Raw genomic sequence first — 18,406 nt, 5'->3', positions numbered from 1 at the left:
TCTGACTAAAAAATGACCCCATAGGTTCTATATCTTCTCTTATAAAATTTTTAATAGAATGACCACTTTGGAGTCTGACAGTCATGAGTTTGAAGATTGGCTCTACCACTTTTTTTGTGGCCTTAGACAAGTTATATGTCCTTTCCAAACTTTAATTTTACCCATTTGTCAAATGTGAAATAATAGATGGTTGAACTTAGTATAGGAGCTGATACAAAGTTAATACTTAGTGAATGGTGACTGTCATCATCACCATCATCATGCTTGTCACTTAGGTATATATTTTATACAAATAGTAATGTGTGACTTTCTAGCAAATCTCTGCATTTTATTCTCTCTAACTGATCTCCTCCCTAACTGTATTCATTCCCCATACAATAGCCGGAGTGATTTTGTTGAACACTAATCTTGTCGGGTTACAAGATTTGTAATCCCTTTTCTAATCCCTTCAGTAGCTTCTGCAAGTGCTTACCTCCACCTGTCTTTGTCTGAGGATAAATGTCTTAGGAAAGCCTTGCTTAGGTGTTCTATTAAAAAGGTCTCCATACAACCTGTATTTTTTCTTTCTACCACTTACAACTACTGTAGTTACTTGTTTAATGCTCCTCCTCCTCCACAGTTCTGTAAAATCAATGAGGGCTGGTACATGATAGGTACTCAGTAAATTTGTTGAGTGGATTATCTTGTTTTAAGGTCTTTGAGGACCAGGACTTTTCATACTTAAATTCTTTCTGCAATTTTAACATATTGCTTTTTATAGCGTAAGTTTTTAATAGATACTTTTGAATTTAAATAGTGGTTTGAAATAAGCTACATAACTTACAGAAGTACTAGGTCAAATAAGTAGAATTACTGGGTCAAATAAGATGAAGAGTTTTTAAAATTATTTTAACATATTAGCATTATGACAGTAATACTTCATAGAAAATTTGGAAAACTGAGGAAAGGCAAAGGAAGAAAATGTAAGAGCATTGCAAAGTCTCTTGGCAAATGCTTTCAGATTGCTCTCCAAAAGGGTTTTATTGGTGTACTCTTATCAGCAATGTTTGAGCAGTCTTATTTCTTCTCCATCTTGCCAGAATTTAAACGTTTGTAATTTGGTAGATGAAATTGGTATCTTATTTTTATTCCATTTATTTGATTTATTAATCATTCTCCATTGAGTTGTAATGCTGCCTCTTTCATATTAAATTCTTATGTACTAGGGTAGGTTTCTGAACAACACTGTTCATTAATCTGTTTATTCTTATATACCTGCCATCTGTTTTAACTGCCATAACTTTAAACATAATTAATATGTGACAGGGCTAGTCCTCATTAATTTTATCTGTGAGTTTTTATATAGTACTTAGATCTTTCTCTCTTTTTAGGGTAAAACTACCTCTCATGTACTTAACTGCTTGTGCATGCTTTTTTCTTAATGGAATAACTTCTGTCCTAGAAATATGTCTTTCTTTCCCATGACTTCTGATTCTTGACATAATTTTATAAACTATTGTAAAGGTTTGAAGATATGGGAAAATAAAGACAACTTAGTATGTATGTTGTGTCTAAGCACACATGTATGTTGTGTGTGTATATATGTATGCATGCACTTATACTTTTAAGATTGCCAGCTGGTATTTCTTGAGAATAATTGTCGTTGTTCTGAGATTTTGCCCTCAGTGGGGATAGGGAGTAATTGGGTAAGGGACACAAAAAGTAATTATGATTTGTAATAATGAACATGCTAATAATACTGATTTGATCATCACACACTGTACACAAATACTGATAGTCAACTCCGTACCCCATAATATGTATAAAAAAATTGGCTGACTTTTAACATATTCATGGGATGCTTTATTTTTTTTTTTTTTTTTTTTTTTTTTTTTTTTTTTTTTTTTTTTTTAAGATGACCGGTAAGGGGATCTTAACCCTTGACTTGGTGTTGTCAGCACCACGCTCAGCCAGTGAGCGAACCGGCCATTCTTATATGGGATCCGAACCCGGGGCCTTGGTGTTATCAGCACCGCACTCTACCGAGTGAGCCACGGGCCGGCCCATGGGATGCTTTATATGTGGTACTACATTTAGAAACCAAATTTAGATTTTAACAATGTTTTTGTTAGCATTTTTTTCCGGTAAAAATTGGAATATGCACGTACCAGGTCATTTAGCCCTGCCTAAGCATCCATTGTAATTAAAAATATTTGAAAAACGCAAAAAAAAAGAAAAAAGTCTTAAAGACTGAGCTAACATACTTGTTTTAGTAGTGCCACAGTATTAGGCTTCCTGATCGTTTAAACTGCTTATACCAAGCTTATACATAACCTTCAGAATACATGTAACGTTTTATGCCTGAGATATGAGTTCTTTATGCTGTAATCAGCCTAAGTGGAAAGGCTCTGTAAAGTATGACCTGAATAATTGGATCTACATTAACTGGTTTGTTTTGTTTTGTTGTTGTTTTACTTTTTAAGAACTTTCTATTTAAAAAGAATTATTGACTCACAAGAAGTTGCAAATAATAGTACAGAGAAGTCTCTTGTGCCCATCACAAAGCTTCTCTCAGTGGTACTATCTTACATAACTATAATAATCAAAAGTAGGAAATTGATGTTGGCACAAAGTGATTAACTTGATGACACACCTTATTTAAATTTCACCAGTTTTTGTGTGCAGTCATTTTTCACTTTCTTTTATGTCTATGTATATAATTCTGTGACATTTAAAAAATAACTTTGATAGTTTTGAGTTTACAGAAAAGTTGCAAAGACAAAACAGAGTTCCCATGCGGACCTCACTCACTCTCCACCATTGTAAATATGTTATGTTCATGCAGTACATTTATTACAACTAAGGAACCAACATTGATACATTACTATGAATTAAACTGCGTAATTTAGTTGGATTTTACTAGTCTCCCTTAATGTCCTTTTTACTAGTTTCCCTTACTGTCCTTTTTCAGTAAGTTTAGTCATTATGTTTCCTTAGGCTCATCTAGACTGCGACAGTTAGATTTTTTTTGTTTTTCATAATCTTGACAGCTTTGAAGAGCACTGGTCACTTATTTTGTAGACTGTTTCTCAATTTGGATTTGATGTTCTTCTCATGGTTAGACTGGGGTTATTGACTTTTGAGAGGAAAACTACAGAGGTAAAGTGTAGTTTTTATCACATCATTTATGCTACCAACATGACTTAGTCACAGTTGATGTTGAATGTAATCACCTGGCTGAGGTAACATTGGCCAAGTTTTCCACTAATAAGTTACTCCCCTGCCGCCCCATACTCTACTCTGTGGAAGCAAGGTAAGCACAACTTACACTCAAGGTCTGGGGGGACTTAACCTACTGGAGATGGGGATTATCTACAAAAATTATTGGAATTCTTCTAACAGGTCTTTTTTTAACTTTATGGAAACAGCATGAGTACTGAATCAGTCTAACATGTCTGTTCTTTGCAGGGTGGGAAACCCCGTAAACACCGGAAGGATCGGCTACAAGATTTAATTGATATAGGCTTTGGCTATGATGAGACAGATCCATTTATTGATAACTCAGAGGCTGTGAGTAATGTATCTTTAATATAGCAGCAAATTCTTTGTTAGTTTGGGATAGTAGAAGTCAAGGGTAAAGTAACTTAAATAGTTCAGTGAGTGTATTCATTTGTGCTTAGAGATTTTTTGCTGTTTTTTAAAAAAAAAAGAATAATGCAAATTTAAAATTTTATGATGTTTGGTTGGTCCGAGTTGAGTCATTGTAACACTATTATACTAGACCAGAATTCGGCAAACTTTTCTATAAAGGGCCACATAGTAAACTTTGTGAGCCATACGGTTTCTGTCACAACTACTTGGCTCTGCTGTTGTAGCATGAGAGCAGTCATAGGCAATACATAAATGAATGAATGTGGCTATGTTCCTGTGAAATGTTATGGGCTCTGAAACTTAAATTTCATGTAATTTTCAGGTGTTGTGAAATATTAATCTTCTTTTGATTTAAATCATTCTTAGATTACAGGCTGTGTAAAAACAAACTGACAGGCTGGATTTGGCTGGCAGATCGTGTTTTGCTGACTCTGTACTAAATCATGATTTTCAATGTGCTGTGCTCCCTTCCAGCTCTTGAAAGAATCTCTTGAGGTTCTTTAATAGTTGCTCATTCTCAGACATGTGTAATTAGCATTGATTCCATCATCACCCCTTGCCCAAACTGAGAACAAAGATAAGTTGCAAAAAAGAAAAAGTTCTAACCCAGTGCTGAAAACCATTACTTTAAATTAATGGTTCTCAATCAGAGATGAAAAATTTTTGTACACTTGTCTTACCTCACACTTATTCAATTAGAATTGCTGGAGGTGAGGCCTAAAGAAGAGATTTTTTTGTTGTTTGGGGATTTTGGTTTTATTTTTGGTGTTTTGTTTTGTTTTCTTTTTTTAATTATAAAATCAATATATGCTGATGGTAAAACAACAGTAAAGTGCAAGATGGTTATGAAGTAAAAGGTAAAGTACCCCAAAGGTCCCACTCCCAAGAGATAAACACCGTTAAGCTTCTTGTGTAGTTGTCCAGAAATTTCCATGTATAGTAAGCATACAACCTATATATCCTTTTAAAAAAATTAATGCAAATGAGATCATAGTATGATTCATATTTTAATCCTTGCTTCTCTATTAAAATACATTATATTTTAATGATGTTTACATGTTAGTACATAGGTATATTCCTTGTAATGGCTGTTAGGGAATAAACCTAAGTTGCATGACTTTTTTAACTAATCCTCCATTGATGTATATCTAAATTGTTTCCAGTGTTGCATGCTAATGAATAAATAATTGAGCATCTGTGTACATTTATCTACTTAAGTAAATGCGTGTGCAGGGTGTTTATGAAGTACAAATACATGTGTAGGATAAATTTCTAGCAGTGGAATTTATTGGTCACAGGATATTTGCAGTTTGAATTTGTATTGATATTCCCAAACTTGGGCAGGTGTCTTATGAAATGACTTCCAAGATGAGAACCAGATGATCTTGAAGATTGGTGCTACTAGGTTGAAGTTCAACTGGCAGACATCTTTAAAATGTACTTAATTTTTTTGTTGCTGCCATGCCTTACTACAGTGGTGGTATATTGAATGCCAGCCTTTATCACCAGTCTGTTTTGATCAAGCCCTGTGGTTTTTTGCCTGGAATCCTCTTTCTCTTACAAAAGGAAGAGGAATTTAGGAGGATATTTAAGAACTATAACAGTTCATTGATCACAGCAAATGAATGAGGACATATCATGTTTTGGGATAGGTAAGGTAATGTTCTTTCATTCTTGTCGGTGTACTAGAGTAATCTAAACCCTGGGATTATTATATTCTCTGCAGTGTGCAGTAATTACTTAAGATATACAGAAAGTGACACTAAGGTGACTATTACATTACCCACAAACTAGTATGTCTTTTTTCTGTTGCTACAGTGCTTGATTGTATAGATGACAAGAAAGCATATACTAATAAGAGAGTGATAGGACTTATAGCATGAGGCATACTAAATATCCTGTCATACACCTAAATTATTTCTTGAGTCCTAACATAAACTGGTTTACCATACCAGGCATCTTGGTCTGTAGAAGTAACATGCTGACAATGCCCTTTGGAGTAGAAAGGGCCTCCTATTACCAAAAAGGTTGTCAACCAGTAGATTAGAATATGGAATGTTTTCAAGAGTCTTGACCTTGATTTGGAACTCAAGGCAGAAGTCCTAGATTCTAGTCCCAACTCAGTTTCTAATTCCCCATGTGACCAAGTCTTTTAGCATCACTCAGTTTTCTCTGCTATGACTTGCTTACCCTACAGAATTATTATGAGGCTCAAATAAGATAATGACTATAAACATGCTGAAGAGCATAAAGCATTAGTAGTAGTGTTAACATTATATGGAGATTTTGAATTCTGAATAACCCAGGAATGTACACAGCCATATATAAAAGGGCATTGCATGTACTCATGCTACATAAATAGTGGGTTTTTTTTTTTAATGAATAAGCTCTTTTTTAGAGCAGTTTTAGGTTTACAGCAAAATTGAGCAGAAAGTACAGAGAGTTTCTATATACACTCTGTCCCCCCACACACATAACTTCCCCTGCTGTTGACCAATCCTTTTTTGCAGTTGATGAACCTACATTGATACATCATTATCACCAAAGTCCATCGTTTACATTAGGGTTCACTCCAGGTGTTGTACCTTCTGTGGGTTTGGACAAATGCATAATGACATATATCCACCATTGTAGTATCATGCAGAACAGTTTCACTTCCCTAAAATCCTCCTTGCTTTGCCTATTCATGCCTACCTCCCTCCTAACCCCTGGCAACCACTTATCTTAGCTGACTTCATAGTTTTGCCTTTTCCAGAATGTCTTATAGTTGAAATCATATAGTATGTAGCCTTTCATAAATAGCACTTTTAATAGCTTCTTTTGTGGCATTCAGAACATTTGAATGAAGTGTTTCTCAAACTGACTTTTGCAACCATAATTGGATTATACATCAATTTAGAGGGTGTGACCAGTATTTTTAAAGAAAATGGAATTGAATAGAATAGGACCTATCATAATACATCACTAGCAAATTATGTAATTTTTATGTATATATGTGTGTGCTGGGTTTTGATGTGTAATGTATTTCCTACTTGGGTTGTGGTGAAGAAAATTTGAAAGCTACTTCTTTAATAAATAAGGATGAATTTGTATGTAAAAGTTGTTGAGTTATACAATTAGTTACTAACATTTATGGGACAAGGTAGGTCCCTGTTTTATAAGAGAAAATTGAACTAAAATATAGGTCGTTTGACTTGCAAAGTAACTTAGTATCATTGCCTTTAACATATTACTGGTTCTTTTTATGAGATAATTCAGATATAAAACAATTATGATCCAACCATATGATTCCTTGTTCTTCTCATTGTGTTGTCAGTAAGTTTTCAATGCTGTATATTATTTGATAGAGTGAAATTAATTTTCAGAATCATGTACTACTTATTACTAAAAATACCTGAAAATAAATGCTTTTGAAGATTAATTTTAGTCTCACCTTTGTACTGCCAGATTGTAAAAGGACTGAAAAAAAATGTTTTTATTTATTACTAATAAATAATAATACCAGGCATGAATAACAGTTTTATTTAGGTTTTCCCTTTTAAATTTTACTAGAACTTTGTGAAGTAAGTAATATTGTCCCTGTTTTACAACGCCCCAAAAATCAATGTTAAGTGATTTGCCCTGGGTCACAATAGCTAGTTATTGGTGAAGGATCTAAATCCAGGTCTTCTGATTCTTAAGTTCAGAGTCCATTGCCTTTTAACACATTCTACTTAAATGGCTAAATTAAATATTAAATATTCATCAAGAATTTGTTCTCCTGAAGAATGTTCTGAAGCTGCTTGAAGTAGTAGTGGATGGGTTGAGAGTCAACCAGTGACTTTGCCATAAACTTATAAAATTGCTTTGGGGTAAGGTACTTACCTGGTTTTCACTTAAAAATATGAATAATATTTGCCTTCCTTGCCTCACAAGAGTATCATGAGGATCAAGTGAAATTATTTATATGAGGAAGCATTGAAAATTATAAAGCATTGTATGAGTGTATGTATGCAAAGTGTACAGGTGTATTTATTTTATCACAATTACACATTTTCAAAATAATTACTAAAAAGTCTTTTTCACTTTTAATTCTTCACTCCTCACATCACTCCTTTGCTTGCAGATAGTACCAGCCTTTTTCTGTGAGATCCTATCTGCAGATCTTTATAGAAGTGTATCAAGTAGTACAACAAGAAAATCATCCATTTCTTTCTCTTTTTTCTTCACTCATTTTTCATTTCTTTTTAATTCAATGTAATTCAACTGGATACCCTTTCTTTTTCCATTCTCTATATAATTTAAAAGAATACAGGTTAAAATCACAACTTTTGTACTTAGCCTTAATATTTTACAGTAACTGGTAGGAAATGTATATTCCTTGCCCATGGCAAAGAATTTTCCTTAAAAATCTGACTTTCTTAAATATTAGTTGTGTAATATGAGGAACCCAGAGCTCTGGGGACCCCAGGTGGCAGGTGTTTTTCTACTATTAGATAAGTAGTTCCTTTTTTCTTTCCCACTGGAACAATTTTGTTTGGTTAAGATTGGCCTTCATTTCAAGTTGGCTTTGTTCATGTTCATCAGGTGAGACAATGATAAACCTTAAAATCTAGACTTTGAGGACATAAGTTTGATTTAGACAATTTGAGTCCTTTGTTCCAAGCAAAGTGCCTGGTTCATTCCAGACCCTCAAGTATATGCTTAATGAACTGGGCAGTTATTTTTCTGCTTCTCGTTAAAGCATATGTGCTATTTTTTAAACGTTTTTTAATTTTCTCTACTTAAAAGCATAGAGGTAAGATGGAAAAAAATAAGCATGTTATTCTTTATAACCTCCTTGAGAATAAAATTACATACTGATATGGTAGGAAATGAAATTTACTCTTTATCTGGATGTTTAGTCATCTGTTTTAACTTGTTTCAGTTTCTCATCAGAACCATTTGTCATTAAGAATAGCAGCAGTGGGGAGAAAAAAAAAGGAATAACAGCAGTGATCTTTAAATTTTTCTCAGCAGGTGATGTATTTAGATTTTACTTCATTATTCCAGAAGTTCCTTTTCCTTTTTTTGGCAGCTGGCTGGTAAAGAGATTGAACCCTGGAGCTTGGTGTTAATCAGCACCACACTCAAATCAACTGAGCTAACTGGCCAGCTTCTAGAAGTTCCTTTTCTGAATATACCAAATGACCAGAGCTAATTTTTATTCCAGATATTAACTTTTTCTAAATTTATTCCACAAACATCCTCATTGTAGTCAGTTTTGCAGTTAGGATTTAAGGAAGATGTTGCCATGGTATGAAAATTTCTTTGACATATTTATAGAATTAAAGACGATAGAATATATCTGAAACTTTTTTTTTAAATCTAGTATGATGAATTAGTTCCTGCTTCTCTAACAACAAAATATGGAGGCTTTTATATCAACACTGGCACTCTACAGTTTCGCCAAGCTTCAGATACTGAAGAAGATGATACTACAGACAACCAAAAGCACAAGCCACCCAAAGTGAGTTTATCTGACATTGCAACAGTAATAAGAATGTTCACATAACAGAATATGTTTCGAATGTTAATTGTGCCACAGTTGTGAATGTAAGGAAAGGTAAAATACCATTCATGAACCTATAGTTAATTACATCCTTAAAAACAAAATTTTGAAGGGGCTGGCCCATGGCTCACTCGGGAGAGTGCAGTGCTGATAACACCAAGGCCACGGGTTCAGATCCTATATAGGGATGGCCGATTCATTCACTGGCTGAGCATGGTGTTGACAACACCAAGCCAAGGGTTAAGATCCCCTTACCGGTCATCTTTTTTAAAAAAATTAAAAAATAAAAAATAAAATTTTGTAAATATGGGAAAATTAGTTATATATCATAGTAGAATTATTTTCTTTTAAAACGTCTCTTTACATATGTGGTCTAATAATCTTCTGTTTCTGGGATAAGGTTAAATTTCTCGGATAGGGTAAGTCGTGCTATAGAAATGACTGTTAATAACTGTCATTTTCCTAAGATGTAATTTGTAAAAATTTCTGTAGAATTTATATAGATTATATTTGGGAAATGAATAGTGTTCTTAAGTAAGTGTTTCTTGAAGTGTGGTCCAAAGACTGACTTGTACCAGTATCACCAAAATGCTTGTTAAAAATGCAAATTATAAGATCCTACTCCAGATAACTAAATCAAAACCAGAGGTGAGAGTGCTCATGGACTCCAAGAATCTGCATTTTTAATGAGCGATTCTAATGTATGCTAACATTTGAGAAAAAATACTGTCCTGGATGCTGGATTGCTGGCATCAAAGAGTAAAATGTTGATACTTGGATAAATAAAGCATTCTTTTATCATTTTGCAGGTTCCCAGAATAAAAGAAGATGATATTGAGATGAAGAAGCGGAAGCGAAAAGAGGAAGGTGAAAAGGAGAAAAAGCCAAGGAAAAAAGTACCCAAACAACTGGGGTATGTTAAACCTAAGTGAACTAATGTCATAGAGTGACTGTCCCTCCTTTTAGCATGATATATCAACCATTAATTAGTTCAATTTAGCTGTGTCTAGTTTAATACAGTATTTATAAATTTAATGACCCATTAATTTATATTTTAATAATATTACAGTATTTATTAATAAAAGTAAAGCTTCGTCATTTTAGAGACTCATAGTGTTTTAGATCAAATTCACAGGTTAGTTTATTAAGTATTTTGCTCATTACAAATTTTTACCAAAAAAACCAGTTTGAAAAGATGATATAAACATTGAACAAATTATTTTAATCTTTTGGTACTAAAATTAAAGTTAGGGGATTCAGGATTGGCAGTAGCCTGTGTATAAATGATTTATGGTTGTTTTAATATAAACATTTTTATTGATTCTATTTAGCTATTCTTAATGCTTGTGACATTAGGTAACAATATTGCCACTAAAAACCAAATAGAATTTCTCAAAAGCCTTAAGAGAGAAGAATAAAGTATTTGTACCATGTAGTCATAAAGTTACCAATTTCCTCCACTTCTTTATGGCTTTTTTTGCAAAGCTAAGGTAAAGATACTTGTGAGAGGCTGGATTTTCCTACCCTCCTTAGCAAGGGAGGTGCATCTGAATTTTGGGCTATCAGTATCCTAAAGGTTGATGTAGGGAAGTATTTCTTTCCTCCTAAAAATGAGATTATAGTCATTAATTTGACCTAAGTCATTAGGAAATTATTAAGGGAAAAAAATATGTATATTACTAATGGTTGTCTTAAATGTTCATTATTTACAAGTGAACGTCTTTGGAGACATAAGCTACAAGTAATGCCTTTTATTGAATTTATTGTTTTCTCAACTTAATAACTCATTCATTCAGGAAATATTTTTTATGTACCTTCTGTATACCAGGAGGTTTGGGCATATAATAACTGAAATGTGGGCCTGCCTTCAAGGTACTAATAATCTTTCAGTCTGTTGTGCACATAGAAGCATCTAAGCCATAGGATTTAGAAATGATTTTTTAGAGGAAGTGGTTGCTAAACTTAGATCTTTCCCAAGAATTTCTGTAGGGAGAAGGTTGTCATTGAAAATTACACATTACGGTCTGATTGCATAATACCGCTGTTCCTAAAATAGAAAGTGAAAAATGATCAGAAGGTAGTAGTGGATAGGGCCGGCCCGTGGCTCACTTGGGAGAGTTGGTGCTGATAACACCAAGTCAAAGGTTAAGATCCCCTTACCAGTCATCTTTTAACAACAACAAAAAAAGGTAGTAGTGGATAGAATAGGGTCTGGGAAGATGACATGGTCTTGGATAAAGGCTCACAGATTGAGACATTGGATTTTGTATATCTTTGGCAGTTTGTAGCACAAACCATCTGGGGTGCCAGTTTGAAGGTGTACGATATGGACTTCCCTGGTTATAAGGCAACTCGGTTTTCAGCAAAAGTGCAATTCTTTATTTGGTTAATTTTTTATACTTATACTTTTAATTTTTTACGTTAAAGATGTGCTAAAGAATATGAACATTCTAAAAAGAGTAGTAAACTTAGTATGCTTTGATAAACTTGAGCTAAATTCAGTTTTACTTCCTGTTGACATTATTCCTTTCATTTTCTTCACTGTAATGCCATTTACATATTTGCCTATCATAGGTGACAATTCAGATGATGTTGGAGAAGATGCTATTGTAAAAGTATAATTTAATAAGAAATTAAGAAGAAAACTTTGCTCTGCCAACTATCAAATTAACCATTTTAATTTTGTGCCTACTTATTTGCACAGGCTTTAACCTTTAGAACCATGTGTAGCATAACTGATCATTGTTTTCTTCACAGAGTTGTGGCTCTAAATTCACACAAGTCTGAAAAAAAGAAGAAACGTTACAAAGATTCTCTTTCTCTAGCTGCCATGATACGAAAATTTCAGAAAGAGAAGGATGCATTAAAAAAAGAGTCTAACCCCAAAGTCCCAGTGACCTTATCAACCTCCTCTCTGAATAAACCCCCTTCTGCTGCAGCATTGGGGAATGATGTCCCAGACTTAAATCTGAACAGTGCTGATCCAGACCTCCCCATTTTTGTTAGCACAAATGAACATGAACTGTTTCAGGATGCTGAAAATGCCCTAGAGATGCTAGATGATTTCGACTTTGAGAGATTACTGGATGCTGCTTCTGATGGTAGCCCCCTATCTGAGTCAGGGGGAGAAAATGGAACCACCACCCAGCCAACCTACTCCTCTCAGGTTATGCCCAAGGTGGTACCTACACTCCCAGAGGGTCTACCTGTTCTTCTTGAAAAACGTATTGAGGACCTTCGTGTAGTAAGTATAATTCTTTTGGTTGTTATTTCCTGCACAGATGCAACAATAAATGCTTTTAAAGAAAAATAATAATAATAATAATAATAATAACCTATAGACTCAACACCCTTTGAACAACAATGTTTTATTTTCCATATTTCCTTTCAGGCATTGACTATATGTATACATAGGCCTTTTATTTTAAGTAGAAATAACTATAGGCCGAGCCTGTGGTGCACTCGGGAGAGTGCGGCGCTGGGAGCGCGGCGACGCTCCCGCCGCCGCCGCTGCGTGTTCGGATCCTATATAGGAATGGCCGGTGCACTCACTGGCTGAGTGCTGGTCATGAAAAAGGCAAAAAAAAAAAAAACAAAACTATAGTTATAACACGGATACAGTTGATTCTTTTATTATTTCAGTTCACCTTATAAATAAATATTTTTCTGCCTAGGTTTTATAAATACAATTTTTATTAGCTACATAATCATGTAAAGGAAATAGAGCAAAGAAAGGAGCAACTAGCGACACTGTAGAAGTGTACCTGAACTTGGTCCACACTATGTTGACATCTACTTATTTTATAATCTGTTTTTTCCAGCTAATCGGCAGTTTTAGTAAGCATGCATTGGATTCCCACTAGGACAAACATTAGAGTTGAGCTTGTAGCCTGTCACAATGTATTACTCTCCAGGTCAACTTGGATTGATAATCTTCATTTGTTTAACTAGCTGCAAATCCAGTTATGTCTCACACATCTCCTTTTCATCTCAGGGAGATCATATTTTGTCTTAAAATATGCCAAACCTAGCTCATTGTGCCCTTTTTCATAACTTCAGCCAGTTTGTCTGAACATAGACCATATTTTAGTTGTTTTTTTCCCTGATTATAAAAGTAATACAAGCAATACAGAATATATTTCATACTTAGGGAAAGATCCCAACATCCGACATTCCCCATCTCCAGCAGAGATAACCACTGTTAAATTTTTCTGGATTTTAATCCAGGCATGTGCAAATATATTATTATTAAAATAATTGTTAATGGGATTGTAATGTATGGACTGTTCTACATCCTGCTTTTTTCTCCTAGGATTTCTCCATTTAAATCACATTTTAAAATTTATTGATTATCTCCATGTTACATTTCTCTTAACTTTTTCTAATTAAAATTTTAAACATTTGATTGGGGGGCAAGAGATTTATCTAATTTTTTCAGTAACTGGCTCATGGATTTTATTTACCAGTTCTGTTCTTCTGGTTTTTTTTTTTTGTTCTTTAGTGTTTCATCTGAGGTTATGATTTACTAATTAATTCCTCTATGTTTTTACTTATTTTAATTTACCTCATCAGTCCAAGACTTAGAGAAGTGTGTTAAAGTATCTTATTGACAGTGTTTCTTTTAGTTACATCTCGTGTTTACCATAATTTTTGCAGTTTATTTCTATGCTGTGTCATTTGCTTCATAAGATTCTTGATGGTTGTATCTTCACTGTGATGGTTATCATTTGGTGATCTTTTTGTCCTATTAATGCTTTTCACCTTGCATTTAATTTTGTCTGGTTTTACTGTAGACTCTTTTTATTTTTCCACGGTATGGCTTTTCCCGACATTTACCTTCAGCCTTTTGGAATTCCTTGATTTTAGCTGTTTCTTTATAGATAACATGTGAGTGAATACTTGTTTATTGACCTACTCCAAGATTTTTCCTTTAACAAATGATTTTATCTGATCTGCAGTTGTTAAAATTATAGAATTGATCTTTATTGCATTTTCTTTTATATTCTGTTTTATTGCTCCTCCCCTTCTTTGTTTTCATTCCTTTGCTATTTTCTGTGCTTATTTTTTTAAGCATATAATCTATTTATACTTTCGTTAATCAGATAGATTTCTAGTTTAATCTTTTCAACAACTCTGTATGAGGTGTAGGTATTATTTCCTTTTTATGGTTAAGAAACTTAAGTGGAGATGGGTTAAGTAACTTGGTCAAGGCCACATACCTAGTAAGCGGTAGAACCAGAATTTAAACACCAGGATTCACCTGACTCCAAAGTATATGCTTTCTGCTATCCCACATTGCTTCACCCCTAAAATCTTTAGTTTCTTTTGGTTTTTAAAAACTACTAGTGATGTGATTCATGTTTTTTAAGGTATAATTAATAATGATAGCTATTGATTATTTAGCAAAAATTGATACTGTGTATTGGGTGCAGTATTGCTGTGTCCTGCACTTCACAAGGCCCCATTTACCTCTTTAAAAACAATGGCCCTGACTGAGTTTGATGTTTTACATACCACACAGTCTAATCTTATCAACAATAATGCGAGCTTAGATAGTGTTTCTCCCATTTAATAGATGAGGGAAACAGGTTCAAGAAGGTTAAATGATTTGTCCAAGAACACATAATTTTTAAGTGGCCAAACCAGGATTCCGAGTCAGGATTTAAACTCAGGACTGTTGAGCTCCATAGCTTGCACTCTTTCTATTATGTTATGTTTATTCTCACTTCATAAATAAAATTGGTTAGTAATTAGTGTGTTTTAATATCGTAAGGCTCTGTCATATCATATCAAAAAATGACATTTGTCTCTTTAGTAGCCGACTGAGGATTAATATAGCTTCTTCCTAACCCCTTAGTAGGAAATTATTAGCAATAAGATTGATTTCACGTACTGATACCTGTGAATTCTCCATACTTTTCTTTGAAATATGAGATGGTGCTTTTTTTTTCAGGAGATGAGAATTCATCTTCAGCTAACATGCTCATGTCTGTCTGATAAGCAGTTTCTTCATGTTGCTCTTTTCTTACTTTGTAGCATTCTTCCACTATTCAACCTTTTGACTTTTTTATTAAAAAAAACTTTTTTTTTTTTTTTTTTTTTGTGACCAGTAAGGGGATCGCAACCCTTGGCTTGGTGTTGCCTGCACTGCACTCAGCCAGTGAGTGCACCGGCAATCCCCATATATAGGATCTGAACCCGCGACGGGAGCATGCGCTCCCAGCGCCGCACTCTCCTGAGTGCGCCACGGGGTCGGCCCTAAAAAAAACTTTTAAAAAATTTATTTTAATAGGGGCTGGCCAGTTAGCTCCGTTGGTTAGAGTGCAGTGTTATAACACTAAGGACAAGGCCAGACACACACACACACACACACACACACACACACACACACACACACACACACACACACACACACACACACACACACACACACACACACACACACACACACACACACACACACACACACACACACACACACACACACACACACACACACACACACACACACACTCTCTCTCTCTCTCTCTCTCTCTCTCTCTCTCTCTCTCTCTCTCTCTCTCTCGTTGATGGGGTACGGTCTGATGATGTTTTGATAACATATATATGCTGTACAGTCATCAAGTCAGGATAGTTAATGTAAACATCACCTCATGCATTTCTCATTTTGTGGCAAAAACATTCAAAAGCAACTCTAGCTATTATGTAATATACAAAACTTAACTGATAATCATAGTCATTACTGTGCAATAGAACAACAGAACTTAATCCTCCTATCTAATACTAATTTTGTACCTGTTGGCCAACCTCTCCCTGTTTTTCCTTTCCCCTCCCCTTTCCAGTCTCTGGTAACCACTGTTCTACTCTCTGTCTCTATAATATCAACTTTTTTCCTTTCTCTTTCATATTTTAGATTATATTTTAGATTATACATATGAGTGAGATCATGTGGTATTTGTCTTTCTGTGCCTAACTTACTTCACTTAACATAATGACCTCCAAGTTCATGTTGCTGCAAATGACAGGATTTCATTCTTTTTTATGGCTGAATAGTATTCCATTGTGTATGTTACCACATTTTTTTAATCCATTCATCCGTTGTTGGACACTTAGGTTGATTTCCTACTTGGCTGTTGTAAATTGTGCTGCAATAAACATGGAAGTGTAGATATCTCTTTGACATACTGACTTCATTTCCTTTGGGCATATACCCAGTAGTGGGATTGTTGGATCATATGGTATTCTGTTTTTAATTTTTGAGGAACCTCCAACTGTTTTCCATAATGGCTGTACTAATTTACATTCCCACCAACAGTGTACAAGTGTTCCCTTTTCTCCACATCCACACCAACATTTGTTCTCTTCTGTCTTTTGATAATAGCCATTCTAACTGGAGTGAAGTATTATCTCCTTGTTTTTTTGATTTGCATTTCCCTGATGATTAGTGATGTTGAGCATTTTTTCATATGCCTATTGGCCATTTCTATGTCTTCTTTTGAGAAATGTCTATTAAGATCCTTTGCTTATTTCTCAATTGTGTTGTTTTTTTTTTTGCTGTTGAGTTGTTTAAGTCTCTTATATATTCTTGATATTAACCCCTTGTCAGATGTATAATTTGCAAATATTTTCTCCCGTTCTGTAGCTTGTCTCTTAACTCTGTTAACAGTTTGCATTGATGTGCAAAATCTTTTTGGTTTGATGTAATCCCACTTGTCTATTTTTGCTTTTATTGCTGGTGCTTTTTAAATCATTTAAAAAATCTTTCCCAGCCCCATGTTGTGGATTGTTACCCTTATGTTTTCTTCTAGTACTTTCATAGTTTGGGGTACTGCATTTAAATCTTTAATACATTTTTAATTGACTTTTGTATGTAGTAAGAGGTAGGGATCTGTTCTTATTCTTCTGCATGTGAATATCCAGTTTTCCCAGCATCATTTACTGAAGATACTGTCTTTTCCCTTTTTAAAAGTTTATTTATTAATATTATTATTTTTTTACAATTTTTTTTTTAAAGATGACCAGTAAGGGGATCTTAACCCTTGGTTTGGTGTTGTCAGCACCATGCTCAACCAGTGAGCCAACCGGCCATCCCTATATAGGATCCGAACCCGTGCTGTTATCAGCACCGCACTCTCCTGAGTGAGCCACAGGTCGGCCCTATTATTTTTTTACATTCTAAGATGATGTTATGGAGCAGTTATGGGGAGGCAGAGAGGAAAAGGGAGAAGGAAATAGGGTGGGAGAAAGAGGAAGGGGGGGCATGGTCGAGGCCCATGGCACACCCCTCATTCCTGCAGGGGAGAAAAGGGGGCTTCCAGCGGTGGCTCAGTCGTTGCTGGGCTGGATGCAGATGTCAGGGGGGTGTGGTTGAAGCCCTTGACCCCCCATAGCACCGGCTTGGGAGACCAGGGGGCTTCCAGTGATGGCTTGCTGGTCATCACTCAGCTTGTTGCAGGTGTCAGGGAGGTGTGGTTGAGGCTCTTGGTCCCCCAGCACCCCAGCTCAGGAGCCAGGGGTGCTTCCTGTGGTAGCCTGGTGGTCATTGCTGGGCTGGTTGTGGATGTCAGGGGCATGGCTGAGGCCTTTGGCCCTCCCTGCTTCCTGGCTTGGGAGCCCAGGGGGCTTCCAGTCCTTCTAGGTTTTATAGGTGTTCTTTGATTATGTGAGACCTTTACTAGTTAACACCAGAACTTTGTCTCTGAACTGTGGGTGTTTTGTTTTTTCTTTCAGTTCTGTGTTGGATTATTTGCTGTTCCCACCACTTAAACTCTACACTGGAACTAATTTGTTGTCCTTTTATTTACTTCTAAAATTGAGGAACTTCCTGTAGGGACCAGCATTTGAGCCCTGTAGTTGAGCCAAATTGCTGCTTTGCTGCTGATTCCCTGGGGAAGGCTTTTTGTGCAGCTCAGGTTTTAATTGTAGACTTCCAGGTCTTGTGAGATCTGATACACCTGGGTTGTGTGGAAACTCTGGTCTGGGCCTGAGACTTTTCAGCAAACTGCACCCCCTGCAGATCTGTATTCCTGACCAGTCTCCACTGAGTGGTCCTGCACTGATTGGAGGTGGGGGGGGCAGATAAGCTGGCCATGCCATGCCTCAATGTTCCCATGGTGGGCCCATCTCCCTCAGTGCACATACTGCAAATACTTCCCATGGGACGGGCTTTGTGCCAGTCCCTTGTGATAACTCACCGGCCTCTGAGTGGCTCCTTTTTTCAGTTCTTCAGCTTCTCACTCCAATGTG

The 18,406-nt window shown here is 35.5% G+C and overlaps 1 protein-coding gene across 4 annotated transcripts in view; it reads left to right on the top strand.

The window, feature by feature from the left end:
* Positions 1-18,406, top strand: part of UBN2 (ubinuclein 2) — a 70,923-nt gene that overhangs the window by 14,248 nt on the left and 38,269 nt on the right. For 3 of the 4 annotated variants that reach the window (XM_063099536.1, XM_063099538.1, XM_063099535.1), the window contains exons 3-6: positions 3,448-3,549; positions 8,981-9,118; positions 9,970-10,073; positions 11,918-12,404. In XM_063099536.1, coding sequence (XP_062955606.1) covers positions 3,448-3,549; positions 8,981-9,118; positions 9,970-10,073; positions 11,918-12,404 — 831 coding nt within the window. The remainder of the gene's footprint in view (positions 1-3,447; positions 3,550-8,980; positions 9,119-9,969; positions 10,074-11,917; positions 12,405-18,406) is intronic. The other variant, XM_063099537.1, reaches the window with a different exon arrangement.

This window comes from Cynocephalus volans, chromosome 6 (assembly GCF_027409185.1).
Source record: "Cynocephalus volans isolate mCynVol1 chromosome 6, mCynVol1.pri, whole genome shotgun sequence".
Taxonomy (NCBI): Eukaryota; Metazoa; Chordata; class Mammalia; order Dermoptera; family Cynocephalidae; genus Cynocephalus; species Cynocephalus volans.
Note: the sequence above shows the minus strand (reverse complement) of the source record. Positions and strands in the feature narration are given on the sequence as shown.